This window comes from Mobula birostris, chromosome 7 (genome assembly GCF_030028105.1).
Source record: "Mobula birostris isolate sMobBir1 chromosome 7, sMobBir1.hap1, whole genome shotgun sequence".
NCBI lineage: Eukaryota > Metazoa > Chordata > Chondrichthyes > Myliobatiformes > Myliobatidae > Mobula > Mobula birostris.
Genome location: NC_092376.1, coordinates 141,967,557 through 141,987,433, shown reverse-complemented (window position 1 = coordinate 141,987,433; position 19,877 = coordinate 141,967,557). Strand labels below are relative to the sequence as shown.

Sequence of the window (19,877 nt, the reverse complement as noted above, 5' to 3'; positions counted from 1 at the left end):
TTATTTTGGGATTCTTTGAAATAACGGGCTGACTAGATGGTACCCAAGTTAACAGTGAACCTTAGTTGGTCTAAAACATTTATTATAATATCAGAGGGGGTTGTCATCACTAATTGAAATATTTTTCATCCATGGAAAAAAAAAGATTGCGTGTAGCTTTTGTCTCAAGAATGGAAACTACCTGTTAGCAACACATACACCTCTCTACAAACTGTGCTCTACTTCCTTGTCTATATGGAGCTTAGTCTACCATTATCTGTATAGATCTAAATAGAAAAATTCAGAAATTAAAATAGAAAATGCAGGAAACACATAACAGATCAAGCAACATCCATAGAATGAGAAACATTTAATGTTTATTTTTATTCCCTGTTTCAACCTAATGAATCAACATCTGAAAAAAACGATATGAAGTCCAGTTGTGTTCTGTTACCTACACTCTTTGTTGCCGTGCAAGTGTTATTTCCTGTAAAACAGACAAACTCAAATATGGCAGCGTTGACTATGGCTATTCTAACATTGGTGAATCACATCTGCATCATGCAATCAAACAACAAAAACATTTCAACTGATGTGTTAATGAACTTTACAAGTACTATAAAATCCCATTTAGATTTTCAAAAGTAATTGTGTATTCCACCTCCACCAGGCCCTTCTAACAATAATTAAATGCTGAAAATATTTTTGTGAATTGAAAACACAAGAAAAACAATTCATTTATGGTCATTGAGTTATTTGGAATAAAAACAGGCTCTTAAGCCCACTGTGAAGGCAGGGGAATGGAGATGAGAGAGAAAATAAAGCAGCCATGATTGAATGGTAGAGCAGAGTTGATAGGCTGAATGGCCTAATTCTGCTGTTATGTCTTACGGCAAAATGGACTTCTGCTCTCTCCATAAATGCTGTCAACTAGCTGTAAATTTCCAATATCTTGGGTTAATGTTTCCAATTTCCATCTTCACAATTTATTTTAATTTTGCTCCAGTGTTATTGTGTCAACTGTGAATAGACTGGATGTTTACTTGGCAACATGAAGCAAAGATCTCATTTTAGCATATACGCAAGAAAATCGTGTTGTTTCCTGCCAATATGTTTTTTTTAAAGCACTTTCCAAATTCTGACTTCAAAAGACATCAGACTTTGTTATTGTTTGTTTTCAATTAATTTCCATAGTTATCTAATTAACTATGGTCTCTGGTTGGTAGAGTTAAACTAGATAATATAGATGCAGCATAACATCCACCCCACAAGCCTCCACATCCAGCACATCATTCTTTGCAACCTCTACCATCTTTAATAGGAGCCTACCACCAAACACATCTTCACGTCTCCCTCTCCCACTCTTTGCTTTCTGCAGGGGTTGCTCCGTGACTTCCTTGTCCATTTGTCCCTCCCCTCCTGGCACTTATCTCTGCAAATGGGATTGCTTTGAGTCCGTGGACTGGACAATATTCAGGGATTCATTTTCAAGTCTGAATAAATGCACCGCAGTTGTCAGAGACGACTTCAAGATCTGTGTAAGTGTGCGCCTTCGAGAACATACCGGACATACCCAAAAAAAAAGCCATGGATGAACCAGGAGATCTGTAGTTTGCTAGATCTGCGGCATTCAAGACTGGTGATCCAGAACTACAGTACACAGTAAGTCCAGGTACGACCTATGGAAGGTTATTATAAGAGCAAAAAACAATTCCAGTTAAGGTTAGAAACGAGATCTGATGCACGTCAGCTCTGGCAGGGTGTGCAGGCCATTACTTCCTACAAAGAGAAACCTAACATCATGAATGGCAGTGATGCTCCACTCCCAGATAAGCTCAATGCTTCTAACGCATGCTTTGAAAAAGAGAATAAAACTATACCAGTTCGAGTCCCTACAGCATCTGGTGATTCTGTGACCTCTGTCTTGGAAGACAATATCAGAAGGTCTTTCACGGGGATGAACCCTTGTCGGGCCCCGAAAACCTGTGCTAACCAGCTGACTAGAGTGTTCATGAACATCCTCAATCTTTCACTGCGGTAGTCAGAGGTTTCCACCTGCTTTATAAGGGTGACAATCATACCAGTGCCCAAGAAGAGCTACCTCAATGACTATTGCCCTGTGGCACTCTCATCTACTGTGATGAAGTGCTTTGAGAGGCTGGTCATTTCCAGGCCAGCTCCTGCCCAAGCGAGAGCCTGGACCCACTGAAATGCACCTATTACCACAATAGGTCTACAGCAGATGCAATCTTACTGGCACTCCACGTGGCCTTGGATTACCTGGACAATAGTAATACATACAGCAGGCTACTGTTTATTGACTATAGCTCAGCGTTCAACACAATCATACCCTCAGTTCTAATCAACAAGCTCCAAAACGTGGGTCTCTGTAACTGAATCATTGGCTTCCACACCAGGAGAACACAATCTGTACAGATCGGAAATAATGTCCTCCTCACTGACAATCAACACAGGCACACCTCAAAGGTGCACGCTCAGCCCACTGTTCTACTCCCTATACAATACACCCACAATTGTGTGGCTAGGCACAGCTCAAACACCAGCTATAAATTTGCCAAAGACACAATAATTGTTGGCAGAATTTCAGATGGTGATGAGGTGGTGTACAGGAGTGAGATAGTTCAGTTGGTTGAGTGGTGTCACAATAACACTTTGCACTCAGCATCAGTAAGACCAAGGAATTGATTGTGGACTTCAGGAAGGGGAAGTCGATGGAATAGATACCAGCTTCATTGAGGGATCAGAAGTGGAAAGGATGGGCAGTTTCAAGTTCCTGGGTGTTAACATCTCTGAAGATCTATCCTGGGCCCAACATGTTGATACAATCACAAAGAAGGCACAACAATGCTATATTTCGTTAGGAGTTTGAGGAGATTTGTTATGTCACCAAAGACTCTCGCAAATCTCTACAGATGTACAGTGCATTCTAACTGGTTGCATCACCATCTGGTATGGAGGGACCACTGCACAGGATCTGAAACTTGTAAAATCAGCCAGCTCGATCATGGCACTTGCCTCTCCAGCATCCAGGCCACATTCAAAAGGTGGTATCCATCATTAACGACCCCCGTCATCCAGGACATGCCCTCTTCTCATTGCAACCTTCAAGGAGGTGGTACAGCAGCCTGAAGACACACACTCAGTGTTTCAGGAACAGCTGTACACACACTGTACTTGCTATTATAATTTATATTTATTACATATTGCATTGTACTAGTGCCACAAAGCAACAAATTTTTCAACGTGCCGGTGATAATAAAACTGATTCTGAGGTGCTACACCTGCCCATCCACCTCCTCCCTCACCACCATTTAGGCCCCCAAACAGTTGTTCCAGGTGAGGCAGCACTTCACCCAAGAGTTTGTTGGGATCATCTATTGTATCCATTTTCACCATTGTGGCCCCCTCACCATCGGTGAAACCTGATGTAGATTGGGAGACTACTTTGTCAAGCACCTTTACTACATCTGCAACACGCAAGATTTTCCAGTGGTAAACCATTTTAATTCTACTCCCATTCCCATTGCAACTTGTTGGTCCATGGCTGCCTCCACTACCACAATGAGGCCATTCCTAGGTTAACAGCTCATATTCTATCTGGGTAGCCTCCAACCTGAAAATTGCTTTCTCTAACTTCTGGTCATTTCTTCCCCTCCCTCTTCTTTCTTTCTCTATTCCCCATTCTGGCTCCCTTCTTGCCCCTTTTCTCCTCACCTGTCTATCATATTCCTCTAGAATCCCTCTTCATTCCTCTTCTCTGATGCTCCACTGTCCTATCCTACTAGATTTCTTCTTATTCAGACCTTTAGCTTTTCGACCTATCACCTCCCAGCGTCTCACTTCATCCTGAATCCCCATCCACCTAATTTCCCCCTCACCTAGCTTCACCTATCAACCTGCCACCTTGTACTCTCACCATCTTATTCTGGCTCCCTGCCCCTTCCTTTCCAGTGCTGACAAAGGGTCTTGGCCCAAAACCGAGTTATTGAGTTCCTCCAGCATTTTGTGTGTATTACCCTGGATTTCCAGCAACTGCAGAATCTTTTGTGTTGATAATATTAATGCAGCGGACATAGAATATAGTACATAGAACAGGCCATTGGGCACACAGTGTTGTGCTGAACCAGCTAAAAAGCGAATCAAAAACACCCAAACACTAACACCTACACCATGCCCATATCCCTCCATCGTCCGCCATGCATCCACGTGCCTATCCAAACGTCTCTCAAAAGCCTCTAATGTATTTGCCTCTACCACCACACCAGACAGCGCAGTCCAGGCATCCACCACTCTCCGAGTAAAAAAAAACTTATCCTTCACATCCCCTTTGAACCTACTCCCTCTCACCTTGAATGCAAGCCCTCTGGTATTAGACATTTCAACCCTGGGAAACAAACACACTCTGCCCACTCGATCTATACCTCTCATAATCAAGAACAGAACAGGAAGGACTTGCAGCGGTTGGTGAGGGTAGCAGAGCGGGTTATTGGCACAACATTACCCTCTCTCAGAGACATTTATACTGGCAGACTTCAAAAGAAGGCTACTTGTATTTCAAAGGATCCCACTCATCCTGGACATCACCTGTTTTCCCCTCTACCTTCTGGGAAGAGATACAGAGCATTAAGGACGAAATCAAAGAGACTCCTTAACAGCTTCTACCCACAAGCAGTGAAATGTATAACACTCCCTTCCCTTCTCCTGCCCCCCTCCTAAGACGGCGGCAGCTAAATGCATCACACTTCCAGGAATGGCAGGTGTGCAATAGTCCTACCCCACCCCCCATCCATATATTATTAATTTTGGACTGCACTCCTGAGGTTTTAGAGTTTATTTTATGTATATATTCTTTGTCATGCTGCAAAACATTGAGCTGCTAAACTGTATTTCATTGCTCCACAACAATGACAATAAAGATTTATTCTATTCTATCTTGTATACCTCTATCAGAGCTCCTCTCAACCTCCAGCACTCCAGAGAAAACAACCCGTTTATCTAGCCCCTTGTGATAGCACAACCAGGCAGCACCTTAGCAAACCTCTTCTGCACCTTCTATCCATTCTATCCTGTATTGAAATTCACTTCCATTTATTTTAGTGACTGGGAAGGAATTTCTAAGAAATCACAACATAATCAGAAACCAAACCTTCTGAGACACGTGAATCTGAAACATCAGCTCCTGGATAGAGGTAAAAAATATATTTAATGAAAAATGTATCAAATATTAGGCATCAGAATCCTGTGACAATGGGACTCATTCTACTGAAGGAAGGATCAGATAAATGTATAGCAATTGGACAGAGCAGTGACCATTATTCTTAATGACGTGCCAGAAGTTTCAATTAATTTGCTAGAGCATCAAACAAAAAAAAACAGAATTGAGTATAAAGAGGATTGGGAGCGGTGGACTTGGAAATAATAAATTATGTAACGTTATAGAAAACACAAATGTTAAAACTGGGTTTACAACTTATCTGTGTGACTTCATGACTAGGACACCAAACAACAGAAAGATAGAGGAGCTTATAAAGAAGTTTGAGAGTACAGAAACTATGGAGCAGTTATAATTAGAGGCATTTTGAGCACAAGAAAGCTTCTGGAATCAATAACTCAGAAGAAAATTAGCAGCCACTCAGATAAGCTTGAATTTCCACGTCAAAGGCAGGACATGAAAGTGCCATTTTTGTTTGACCGAAAAAAATAAGTTTTTAAGATAACAGATAGGAAGCTTATGGGCAATTTATCTTTTCTGCAAATACTCTTCCAGAAACATTTGATTAACTATTGGATATTCAGCTTGTTAGCAAAATTGAAGGAAATGCATGTCAAAAATAGCAGCAGTATGGATGCAACATTGCAAAACAGTATAGACAGGGAAACAGACATAGCTTTTTTTTAAACAATGGGTGGTGGTAAAGGAAAATCATTGCATCTTATTGTGTATTTTGAGCATGCACTACAGAATGAATGTCAGGCAAAAATATATTCAGGACTGAGGGAATTTTCCTGAATCGATGTGAAGAGCTGCTAATATAGCCCTCTGTACCCTTCTTACTGTACTGCATTCTGTGACCACCAGTATCAAATAAGATGGTCACTGAAAGCACGTTTATGGTCTTGTGTGGCTGTATCCCGTCCACTTTAAGGTTTGATGGGTTGTGTGCTCAGAGTAGCTCTTCTGCACACTACTGTTGTAATGAATGGTTATTTGAGTTCTTATCAACTTCCTGTCAGTTTGAACCATTCTCCTCTGACCTCTCTCATTAACAAGGCATTTTTTGCCCACAGAACACCCACTCACTGGATGTATCTTTGTTTATTGCACCATTCTAGTAAACTCTAGAGACTTGCCTGAGTGAAAATCAATTACTTAAAACTAAGAGTCAATTTTATATACATGATGATAAATCAGGTAAGTTATTGGCAGACCAACTGAAAGCTGCTTCGGGTAAATGTTTGATTAGTAAAGTTTCTAAACGGGATGGTACCTTGACGGTTGATCATGACGGAATTAATAAATCTTTTCAAGAATTTTTATCTCTCTATCTCAATTGGAATTTCCTGAAGAGTCTACCATGATGCATGAATTTTTAAGGAAATTGAACATTCCGAAATTACCATTTAATGAACGCTTAGAACTAGATGCATCCATTACAGAAAATGATATTAAGAAAGCAATTTTTACGATGAATTCTGGAAAAGCACCAGGTTTGGATGGATTTACAGTAGAATTTTATAAATCTTTTTCAAATTTACTTTCACCATGGCTATGTAAAATTTTTAAGGATGCCTTACTTGTAGGTAAATTACCACAATCCTTTTATGAAGCATCCATTTCTTTAATTCCTAAAAAAGATAAAGATCTTACTGATTGGGCATCATATCGACCTATATCTTTGTTGAATGTAGATTCCAAAATTTTTCTAAAATAATAGGAAATAGATTGGAAAAGGTACTGCCACAAATTATTTCTGATGATCAGACAGGATTTATTTAAAATCGTTTTTCATATTTCAATGTTAGGAGGTTAACGAACATTGTATATACTCCTTCACCTAAAGTTCCGGAATGTGTTATTTCACTCGACGCTGAGAAGGTGTTTGACGGAGTTGAATGGAAATATTTATCTAATGTGCTTGAGAGATTCAATTTTAGCCCAAAATTTATTTCTTGGATTGAACTGATATATCATTCACCTTTGGCTTCCATATTTACCAATAATCAGAGATCCCCCTTTTTTAGGCTTTTCAGAGATACTAGACAGGTTTGTCCGTTATGTCCTTTGTTACTTGATATAGCTTTGGAACCCTTGGCAATTGCCTTTTGTGATTCACCCAATATATTTGGAATTACTCGTGGGAATAAGACGCATAAGGTATCATAGTATGCAGATGACCTGTTACTATTTATCTCTAACCAAGAGAAATCCATCCCGGCAGTTTTATCACTACTAGCTCAGTTTAGTAGTTTTTCAGGTTATAAACTAAATCTTAATAAGAGTGACCTTTTATCATTAAATATGCAAGTTCCCATTTATAGACAATTACCATTTAAATTAATTACTGATTATTTCACTTATTTAGGTGTCAAAATTACTAAAAAAAATAAAGATCTATTTAAAGTTAACTTTTTACCTTTAATTGACCATGTTAAACATTTGCTTACTAAATGGTCCCCACTGTCCTCATCATTGATTGGTTGAATTAATGTTATTAAAATGACTGTTTTACCTAAATTTCTGTATTTATTTCAAATGGTACCAATTTTTATCTCTAAATCCTTTTTTGATATTATTGATTCTAAAACTTCTTCATATATATGGCAGAATAAAAATCCTAGATTGAGTAAGAAATATCTACAGAAATCAAAAAAGGATGGCAGCTTAGCATTGCCGAATTTTAGATTTCATTATTGGGCAATTAATATCTGATATTTAATGTTTTGGATGCAAGATTGGGATGAAACTCATTGTCCACGATGGGTGAACCTGGAGGGTGAGTCTGTGCAGGGGTTCTCATTAGCTTCTATTTTAGGAGCTTCACTCCCCTTTGCAATAACCAAACTGAATAAACAAATAATTAATCCAATAGTTAAACATACAATACGAATATGGTTTCAATTTCACAAATTTTTTGGATTGAACAAATTTATTTTATCTAGTCCTATTATATCTAATTTTTTCTTTCAACTTTCTAGAATTGATCAAGTTTTTTCCTTATGGAAAACGAGGGGAATAGCATGCTTTCGTGATTTATCCATGGATAATTGTTTCATGTCGTTTCAACAATTATCTAATAAATATAAGTTGCCTAGCTCACATTTTTTTGAGATATCTGCAGATTAGAAGTTTTTTGAATATTATTTTACCTAATTTTCCAAAATTTTATCCAACTAATATTACAGAAAAAAATTTAGGTTCAAATCCCTATCAGAAGCACTTAATAGCAGTTTTGTATGATTTAATTACGAAAATACATCTAGGTACATCTGATAAAAATAAAAAAATGAATGGGAAAGAGAACTTCAGGTATCTTTACCTATAGAGAAGTGGGAGAAAATTCTTCAACTAGTTAATACTTCCTCAATGTGTGTTAAACATACCGGCTCATATGTCTAAGGACAAATTAGCTCGTTTTTACCGACATATGAATCCTGTGTGTGACAGATGTAATTCTAAGGTGGCCTCTCTGACACATATGTTTTGGTCTTGCCCTCTTTTAGATAAATATTGGAAAGATACTTTTGATATTATTTCAACAGTTTTGCATATTACTTTAAAACTTCACCCTATTACTGCAATTTTTGGATTACCAGTGACACATGTTGGTCATTTATCCTTTCCAGCTTGGCGTTTGATTGTGTTTGTTACACTAATAGCTAAAAGATCCATTTTACTTAAATGGAAAGATTCTGATCCTCCTACTTCTTTTCAATGGTTTTCTCAAACTATATTATGTTTAAACCTGGAAAAAATTAGGAGTGGTATGGTTGATTCTTCAATTAAATTTGAAGAAACCTGGAGACCATTTATTTAACACTTTCATATGATGTAAGTTGTCCTTTTCAGAACCCTTTTGTAAAATAATCTTTAGTTTATCTATAGAGGAGCGGAGTTAGTGACAAATAATGTTCTTATCCGAGGGAATAGGACATCCCAATCCTCATTTTATATTCTTTTAGTTTAGGGGGTTCTTTATAAAACTCTTTTTTCATGTTCAATTACTCAGAAATTGGGAGGCTTGAATTATATATTTTACTCGAATTATGTTTGTATATGTTAACCATTATATGTTAACCGATCTCTTTGTATCTTTATGTATAATTAATCTGAAATCTAATAACAAGATTGAAAAAGTAAGAGATTTGCATGTGAAAATCCCAGGAGATCAGCCATTTCTGAAATACTCAAACCACTTCATCTGGCACCAACGATCAAAGTCACTTCCCCATTCTGGTGTTTGGTCTGTTGAATTAGACTGCACTGTTGTTATTTTCCTTATAGTTTAACTTTTTTATGCTTGTTTATATTCTTAAAGTTACCCAAGTACATGTAATTGTTCAGGGGGTTTTCTACAGCTCCAGTTACATTTGTAACTGTAGTTGTGGGTATCATATTACTTGAATGTAGGCTATCTTACTGTAACAGAACTCAAGTAACAGAATTTGAATGGAATGTCTGTTATCTATGGAAATCCAGTGGAATTAGCAAACTGGTAAAAGAGGGCTAAACTATGCTGGTTCAGTCTTTTTTCCCCCTTGGGCTTTTCCCTGTCTCTCTCCCCCGCCCACCCCCCCCCACCCTTACATTTGGCTTCCTGCATTCAACTTCTTTGTTCTTGTAATGCTTAATAAACAAATATAAGCAACAAATTCTATGTCTCATTCTTGACTTTTGAAGAACCTCAGATCAAAAACGTCAGTACCAACAGGTCCTAACAACAACCGGACCTCTTGACTATGTCTGCATGCTTTTACACACTGAGTTGCTGCCACATGAATGGCTGATTAGATATTTGGCCACTGAGTGTATACACAGCACAGTGAAGTTCCCTGACACATGTACAATCATGTTGATGATCTCCCAATTCCCTTAATGATGAAATTTAGCACTGATGAACCTTTATTAGCCAATGATTACAAATGGCTGCCTACCATATTTGCAAAATAACCTGAGACTATCTCTTTTCTCTCTATTCCTCATGATTGGCTTTGACTTGCTTATGCTCCTATGCTTAGGCGAACTTTGAAGTGACAAATGAGGCCAACATTGGAACAGTCAGAGATGGGACAGAATATAGCTGATGGGATAGGTACATGGGCAGTTTATGAGGGAACCTAACAGCACTTCTGAATGCTCCCAATGAACAAACGTAGTTCTCAGTGCCATCCCAAAAGCTTTTCCTAGTGTGATGAGCAAGCAATTCCCAGGGGTTCACAATCTGCTGCATTTATGTAAGGCAGCTTTCAACATATTCTTGAATCTTTTCCTTTTTTCTACTTGGGAACCTCTTTCTGCCTGATCTCTTGACTAGCACTGTTACAATAGAGCTAGAGCTTATGGGTTCTAGTCTGATACAAGATTCTTGAGCACGTAATTCATTGCAGCACTTCAAGTTTCTTTATGAGTGGCAGCTGGCCAAATCAGAAATCATTGGCCAAATGAGACCTACAGCTTAAACCTTTTGGTACAGCTGCATAGGTATCTTGAGGGCCATTATGTGCATTCTGAGAATGCACTTTAATGACCTTCTCCAGAGTCTAATTAGCAGCTCTAGAGTCACAAAGGGGGATATTTTGTTTTTTAAATATACAGCAAATGTGGCATTGTCAACCACAATTCAAAAGTGGCCAATAATTGTCCACTCTTTGATGGCGCAAACTGACCTTTCAGGTTGCACAATGGAATCCACTAGGAGGAATTTATTTCCTGTTTACCAGTACTTGCATTGATCCTAGGCTGAAAGAAATCCCTGCTAACAAAACCTGGACAGGTTTTCTTTGATACAAGATTTATATGGCTTTGAGACCTGGTCTATCTACAGCAGGCATCACAAGGCACTGGAAAGATATTACCAATACTATCTATCCAAGGTCATTAATATTCACCAGAAGGATAAGCAAACCAACATCAGTTTCTTTTCCCTGGTCCAGATATTCCTGTATTTTATCAGCACTTCATCCAATATCCCTTTGTGTGTCTTATCCAGGAGCTTCACATTTTCAGGCAAAAAAGTCACAGATTGGATTCAACACAAATGTAGTTTTATACACGCACACCCACATTCTATCTGAGCCCAAACACTGCCTGTGCTACATTTGATGCTGTCTTCATTGAGCTCCCAGAGTCCAGGGTTCTCTACTCTTCTTGAAGGCTGCTTTGTGTGAAGCCAGTGCCGTCAACTAAGCCTTCCCTGCTCCCTGTCACTACTGATGGTGAGGACATGGATGTGGTGAGGGCCTACAAGTACCTGGGGGTGCACCTAGATGACAGACTTGAGTGGAGCACCAACACAGAGGCTGTGTACAAGAAGGGCTAGAGTCACCCCTACTTCCTGTGGAGACCGAGGTCTTTTGGAGTATGCAGGCCTCTCCTTCACATGTTCTACCAGTCTGCTGTGGCAAGTACAATCTTCTATGCGATGGTGTGCTGAGGCAATGGCATCAACACGGGTGATGCCAATAAGCTCAATAAACCGATTAGAAAGGCCGGCCTTGTTATAGGAGTCAAACTGGACACACTGGACGTTGTGGTAGAACGAAGGACCCTACGAAAATCCTGGCAATTCTGGACAACGTTGCTCACCCTTTGCATGCCACTTCGGCTGAACAGAGGAGCACTTTTTGTAATAGACTATGACAACTGCACTGCTCCAAAGAGCACTACATGAAGTCGCTCCTACCCTCAGCCGTTAGGTTCTATAATGAGTCAACCTATAGCTGGGGAAGTGATGATCCCTCCTGTTAGACTGCTTGAAGCAACTTATTTTTTTATATTCTTTCTTACTTCTCTTCTAATATTTGTATATCTGTAACTTGTAATGCCACTGCGACACTGTCATTTCTTTTGGTATCAAAGAAGTATCTATCTATCTAATCCCTTGGTTAGAGTCCTCAAAAAAGGCCTTTGCTGGCTACCGTCAAAGTTCTTCACTGCTGACCATCATTGCAGATAGGGGGTAATTATTACCTCTGCTGACACCTTTCTGAAACTTCTCTTGATTCAACAAATCAGATAGTGAAGTGATAGGCCACCATTAGTCACTTCGAAGGATAATATGGTTGGGGTGGGGGGGAACGTTGAATGGAACTCTCCAAATGCAGTAGGAGCGGGAACCCAAGCTCACTTCAATCTGTCTCTCTCTTGCTTCTCTGTCCATGGACTGCATATCATGTCAAATATTCATTCACTAATTGACAGGCCTGCTCAGTTATGTGCTCAAGAATCTTATGCAAGATAACCTTCTAGCTCAGTTGTAAGAATACTAGTCAAGAGTTATACTGTACAGGGAATGTCACTGATCTTGCTTTCAATGTGCATAGCAGCCATGTTAAATTGATTTTCTTTTTAAGAGAATTGTAGAATCTGAGGCTCAGAAGAACTTTATACAATATAATCACAGTAAAATTATTAATTAAAAAAATGATAGGCATTATTGCACACCTGAGCTGAATGTAGCTTACCCAGTTGTTCAATACAGTGAATTAGTCTAACCTGATTTGACAGGATAACAAAGTGTTAACTGTGCCTGAAGTTTCTTTACAAATTTCAGTTGCAAATACATGACCTGTTTTCATATTGTTGAGTAGAAGCAAAGCTGCTACTGCAGCAACAATGTCAAAAGCAGCGTCTGGTCACCGGGGAAACAATGGCTGCTTTCTAGCTCTTCCCTTTGAATGCAAAGATTTATAAAGATATTAAGATCAAGGAATTGGAATCAGGTTAATGATCAATTCAGGATAAGACGATCAATGGAAATATTATGATCATAGAGCTATAAAAAAGTGCAGCATAGAAACAGGTCCTTCTGCTCATCTACTCCATATCAACCCATTTAATCTGCCTATTCCCATTGACCTGAACCCAGATCATAACCCTCCATACCCTTACTATCCACGTAGCTATCCAAATTTTGCTTAAATGTTGAAATCAAGATCGCAAGCACCACTTGTGCTGGCAGCTCCTTCCACAATCTCAAACTTCCAAATGAAGAAGTTTCCCCTCATAGTCCCCTTAATCTTTTCACCTTTCACCCTTAACCCATAACCTCTAGTAATAGTCCCACCTATCCTTAGTGGAAGAAACCTGCTTGCATTTATCCTATCTGTACCCCTCAATTTTGTATACCTCTATCAAATCTCCCCTCAGTCTTCTATGTTTTAAGGAATAAAGTCCTAACCTATTCAATCTTTCTTCATAACTCAGGTCCTCCAGCCCCGGCAACTTCCTTATAAATTTCCTCTGTACTCTTTTAAACTTATTTACATCTTTCCTGTAGGTAGGTGACGAAAACTGCACACAATACTTCAAATTAGGCCTCCCCAATGTCTTATACAACTTCAACATAACATCCCATGTCCTGTACTCAATACATTCATTTATGAAGGCTAATGTGCCAAGAGCTTTCCTTACAACACTATCCACCTGTGCCACTACTTTCAATGAATTATGGACCTGTATTCCTAGGTCCCTTTGTTCTACCACACTCCTCAGTGTCCTACCATTCACAGTGCAAGACCTACCCTGGCTGGTCTCACCAAAGTGTACATCTCACACTAGTCTGCATTAAATTCCATCTGCCATTTTTCAGCTCATTTTTCCAGCTGGTTCAGATCCACTGCAAGTTCTGATAGTCTTCCATGCTGTCCGCTACACCCCCAATGTTGCTGTCATCCACAAATTTGCTGATCCAGTTGACTACATTACCATTCAAATCATATTAATAATTATCTAGTCACCTCAGTGTTTGTCCAGGAATTTTATTACAGAAATTCAGAAAATATAAATTGGAGTTGTACAATACATATTTGTTATTGGTAATATAGAATACAAATCTAATTATCTGAGTTTCTGATAACAAGAATAAGTTGCCTTTCTTGCTTGTAATATTAATAAGATATGCAAGTTCAGATAGAAAGTACATGTTCTGCAGTATATTAAGTCTTCAGGGCAAGCAAGAACAAATCATTTTGATGCAAAATAATATCACTGCTGCAGAAAGCAAGGAAATGGACAAAGCATGACCGCCAACCAATATTTAAAGTTTACGAAAACTTGACCTGCACCACCAATACTCTCTCCCCACCCAATAGTCTTCTAAGTGTAACTCACTGCTAACATAACTAGTGCAATGCCAAATATTGATATACAATGTACAACAAAAATAGCAGATAACTGAAGTGGTAATTTTGTTAAAATTACAACAATTTGAATGTAAGCAATACTATTTTTGTTCAATTAATGCTCTGGTTATTCCAAGGGAATCATTTTCTTCAACCCAATTGTAACATTTACCTTTTGACAGAAGCTTCCCTCTTCAACCTGGTGCATGATTGCAAAATGCCAATTTTAGCATAGTGTAGTCAGGTTTTTAAAAAAAAATTTAAGATACAGCACAGTAATAGACCTTTAGCCCATGCCAACCAATTTCATCAATGTGACCGATTAACATATTAACCCGTATAGCTTTAGGATGTGGGGGGAACAGCAGAGCACCTGGAGGAAACGCATGCGGTCATGGGAAGAACGTACAAACTCCTTGCAGACAGCAGTGGGAACTGAACCCATGTCTTTAAACGCAAACAACAGGAATTCTGCAGATGCTGGAAATTCAAGCAACACACATAAAAGTTGCTGGTGAACACAGCAGGCCAGGCAGCATCTCTAGGAAGAGGTACAGTCGACGTTTCAGGCCGAGACCCTTCGTCAGGACTAACTGAAGGAAGAGTGAGTCTGTTGCGTTGTAAATGGTCTTACGCTGACCGCTACGCTACTGCGCCACCCTTAAAGAGCTTCATGAGAGAAACTAAAAATGGACTTCTTGTGCTTGCTTGAGTTTCCTTTCCTTTCCACTTATATTGAAAGGTTATCTTTAACTAACTGCTTCACCCGCCAAGCTTGCTGTCTGATATACTATATGTTTCCAGCTTCCTCCATTCTTATTTCACATCTGCTTTGTTTCATAAATAAAGTGTAAGATTTAATGGTGTCTACAATAATTTGTAAGCGGACTAGGAAGTACTGTATATCGAATACAAAGTGTTTTGAAATGCTATCAAAATGAATAAAGCACGATGTGACATTCCCATTTTAATACTTTTGCCGCAAGAGCCTTGATACTTATGAGCTGTCAAATTGTTTATTTTTCAAGGATTTTGCCAGAAGGACGAAAACTATTTATTAATGGACATTTGGCTAATAAGGCATGGTTGCTTACAAACCTAGTTCTTGTAATATTTGTAGTCTTAATTGCAGTTTACCATATTTTGAACTTGTCTGGAATGATTAAACAAAAGACCTCATCAAATTTAGCACACCAGGACTGATGGGATGCAGTTTCCTGTGTGGGCTGTGCAAACCCATTTCATCCACTGATGAGTGAAGTGAGCTGGCTGACATGCAATGCATGCAATGACATCTTTCAGTTTGATCACAGATCTCAATCTTTGAGATGCGACTTCGATGGTCCTGGTGGAAGAGATCAGGAGGAGGAGAGTTACCCTGAAAGTGGAGAAGGAATCCATCTCCCACTTTTCCTCTTTCCCTACAATAACTGGTACTGCTTTGCCTCACCTCATGCTCTTCTCATATTCCTCCTGGAGACCAAACAAGATGCTTTGACCATTTTTCCCTTCTACTTTTCAGTACTGCATCAATGGGCAGTAAAGTGGATCAGGACAGGATATTTATTCTGATTGTGTGGGATCCTCAGACAACTTCTAAATCAAATGCTCAAATGTTAGTGAAGTCTCACCTAAATGTTTCCAAAATCCCCTTCAATGCTTCTGCATCAAATATACAACAAAAGGTTATAAAATACAAAGAATTATTTAAATCTCAGTGTCTGCAATGACTTGTGAATGCTAACATTACCATTTACCATTTGGTGAAGGCAAAAGAACAAGACTTATTTTTATTGGCTACTACCAGACAATTAAATATTAACCTGCCACATATAAAGCCCCCGGTCACAGTTCCAGCTTCAATCTTCTCCCAAGGTAGTTTTATGATAAATGTAATATTCTACATAGCAACTCAGAATAATACTTCCCTTGTTAGAGAGGAAATTACAAATTGATTCTATCACAAGCATCAAAGAGAAGTTCCAGATATTGAAAGTATGCTTTAAAGGGATAAACATGGCACAAATTTACAATTTTTCCATCAGTCATAAAATGTTATAAACATAGCTGAAATTGTTCCAAGTTTGATCATTATCACATTCATCATATGTTCTCTTTCAGAATGTTTCATTCCTCCTCAACAAAGATTCTTAAACCAAGGGCTATGTCTACTACTTCTTAGTCTGATACAAAACCACACCTTTCAACTCATTAACACTCGCTCTCTCTCTCTCTATATATATATATATATATATATATATATATATATATATATATATATATATATATATATATATATATATATATATATATATACACACACACATACATACACACACACACATACACACAAGACATTTGTTTGGATCTAAAGATATATGTTAGAATAAATTTAATCTCTCAGATTTTGCAATTTAGCTTCAACTTTAACACCGTGAAATTTGCAATACCTTTCAGTGTTAAAATTGAAACGAAGATTTCAGTTGGTATCTATGCAACCATACGAAAGCCACATGCATATTGTATATTTTGAAATCACAGTTTAATTCAAACATAGCCCAATTTTGATATGTAATTATACTATCTCCAATCTTCATTGTTGGAAATGGTTTAAGGAAGTATTGCCACATAATCATACTGCTGTGGTTAAGCTATAAGAACCGGTGGTCCAGAAGGCTGGAATCAAAATCCAGAGATGATACATGTGGATTTTCAATTCAGTTAATTAAATAAATCAAAGTTTTTAAAAAAACTAATTTAGGCAATTCTGATCATAAAATAACTAGACTGCATAAGCCCATTTGGCTTCAATCATGTCTTTCAGGGTAGTTTCTGACTTGACTTGTATGTCACTATATGTAGTTGGCTCATAATTGTCCTCTGAAGTAGTCTTGCAAGTCTTTGTTTAATACCTACCACGTTAATATAGAATAAAGAGTACCTTTCCTAGCAGAACAAGTATACACAGGAAATAAGTACTGCCTTACCAGCAACACCAAAACCCTGAGAAATTAATAAATAAAAACACAACTCCACAGACGGATATGGTCCAGACACTTATTTCCTGAGAAGCACAAGGTGCAGTGATACAGTGTTATATGCAGATATTACTAATAGACAGCCAAGGGAGTAATCCAGAGGTGACAAATTTAGACATGATCATAGATTATCAAGAGAGCTAAAGTGGTAGATTTAAATAGATCTTGTGAACAGAGAAAAGAGTAACAAATGCCAGACAGAGAAAAAGACTCAAAATGCTACTTCAGAACAAAGATCCGAACAGCTGGAACAAGATACTGAAAATATGGAGTTTATTTGTTGTGTTCTTAATGTTTGATGTTAGATGAATAGTGAAATCTTAAAGTTTATTTTTCTAAATGCACCATTAACTTTGTCTAACATGGCAAGAAAGTCAAGTACTGAAAGGGGAAAAATGCAAAGAAGTGCCAACAACAAAATAATTCTGGCAAAGAGCGTGTGGTTTACTGAGCTGAGGGGGTGACAGACACCATTTCAGTGCATTCATAAAGCTGAAGAATTTTCGGAAGAGCATATCACCCAGAGAGGGTGTGACCATCTGTCAGATTGGCAGGCATAGACAGGAACCCCTCAGTCCTGGTACTGTATTCACAAAATGGTATTTAAATACTGTATGCCATTAGATGATAAATATGTTCTCCATTAAATACCAAGACAGCTAAAGTAAATTAAAGTCCTTTCAATAGCTATCAATTGAGAATAAAAATAATTCTTTTATCATAGTTTGATAGTATAAGCATATCCTCGGCCATAATATATTTTCTATGAATAAGTGATCCACTACCTATTAAGTTGAATATGAAGTTAAATATCGTTTAATGCTGGCAGTGGGGGAAGTTTGAATGTACCAACACCTATACCGCTGGAAAACATTCAACATACAATTTGGATATCTTCCGGAGTTTTAACAGCAACCAAATAATATCCTAACCGGCGTTTTAAATGATCTATCTTGCCCATCACGCAGGTTGAATTTTATGCTGCAAAATAGATTGAGGATTCGGTGCCGAAGGGGTTAATGTTTGAGTGAGTGGACCCGCTCGTTGAAGGCGTGTCGGAATGTTGCTTACCAGCCCATCGCAGTTGCTGATGGCGACCGAAGTCCCCGGTATATCAGTGATATCGCCGGAGTAAACGCAGTCCCCACGCAGAGGCTCCTTGCGAGTGACATTGGTGTCTTGCCACTCCACTGTCGCCCCAGGTGCCACCAGCTTCGAATTCAGCTTCAGCCGGAGGTGAAATTTCTGCCCGAACACAGTGACATTATAGTATAACTGTCCGTCAGCTGGAGCTTGCTGAGAACTCCCGCTATGCCTTTTCCACCGTCTTTTGCCAGATGCTGACACAGCGAGGGACAGAAACCTGCCCTGAACATCTGAGCTGCGTGGAATCACCAACTCGTAGCTCGTTAATTTCTCCTGAAGTAACTCTGCAACAAACAGAAACCGTGAAACCTCTGGACTACATGTGTGATTAAACTATCAACACGAGTGCATTAGTTCAGTCATTATTTTACAGTAGCTTTAGAGTTTGCAACGGCACAGCCTCATTGTTACAGTACTTCTCCAATAGATAATTCGATTATGATGCGTAAAAATATATATTTTGTTACCGGGGTATATACATTTCTCGGTAACAAAAGATCCGAAGCCCACAGACACAAAATTACACTGTCCGCGCGAAATCCCAATGGAAATCCCGGAGCGTTCCCTCTTATAAAACTATATATGAACGGACATAAAAGCAAGCCAAACCGCCCAAACATACCGGCTACATAAAGGCCTTCAGCTCGAATAAAGAATATAAAGACAAAGTAAAATGTTCCACGGAAGTAATCCATTGCACACTTCAAAGTGTCAGAAACTTGTCCGGTTTTCTCTTTAAAGTTAAGAGGCTACTGTGGACTGCGGCTTTGCGTTGTGCCAGCACATCGGGGCTGCCAGCGAAGGTGCGGACAGCGCTGCTCACTGCCTTACTCAGCTGGTCCTCACTTCGTGTCACTGAATCGGAGACAGCGAACCAGGGGCCAGGAGGTTGGGAAAATTATTGAAAACACGGGACGTATTTCATGAAGTCACTGTGATTGGCAGAACGTTGCCACTGCACAGAAGAAAGAAACTTGCGGGAGGAGACTGTTTAGTTTCACCACGTGTACAAGTGGATCTTGCGAAGGAGGGAGCGCAAGATTGGGATGATCCTGTGTTAGAAGTTGATCATTCCGTTTCTTTTGCATTCCGATTACTGAGCAATGGCTCCCTCTAGGTTCCAATAGCACCTCATCCAAAAGCTGCAAAGAATTACAGAACGCTACATTACCGCACAAATCCGAAATCTAGAGGCTCGCCCAAGACATCAAATACAGAAATGAAAAATGCCCGGTGAAAACCATCAAAACCCTCACAAGACTGCCATACTTCTTTAGAAACAACGAGCTAAACGTCTGTAATCCTGTGAAGTAAGTAGAAAATCTCAAAACTAGTCTAGCCTGGAATGGGTTT

General features: G+C 38.9%; 1 protein-coding gene across 1 annotated transcript in view; it reads right to left on the bottom strand.

Moving 5' to 3' along the window:
- Positions 1 to 19,427, bottom strand: part of LOC140200468 (A disintegrin and metalloproteinase with thrombospondin motifs 2-like) — a 279,816-nt gene extending 260,389 nt beyond the window's left edge. Inside the window, exons 1-2 of the mRNA XM_072263823.1 lie at positions 19,147 to 19,427; positions 18,450 to 18,808 (exon numbers count right to left, since the gene is read on the bottom strand). Of these exons, the coding sequence (XP_072119924.1) occupies positions 18,450 to 18,808; positions 19,147 to 19,219 (432 nt within the window). The 5' untranslated portion in view covers positions 19,220 to 19,427. The remainder of the gene's footprint in view (positions 1 to 18,449; positions 18,809 to 19,146) is intronic.
- Positions 19,428 to 19,877: the final 450 nt, after the last annotated feature.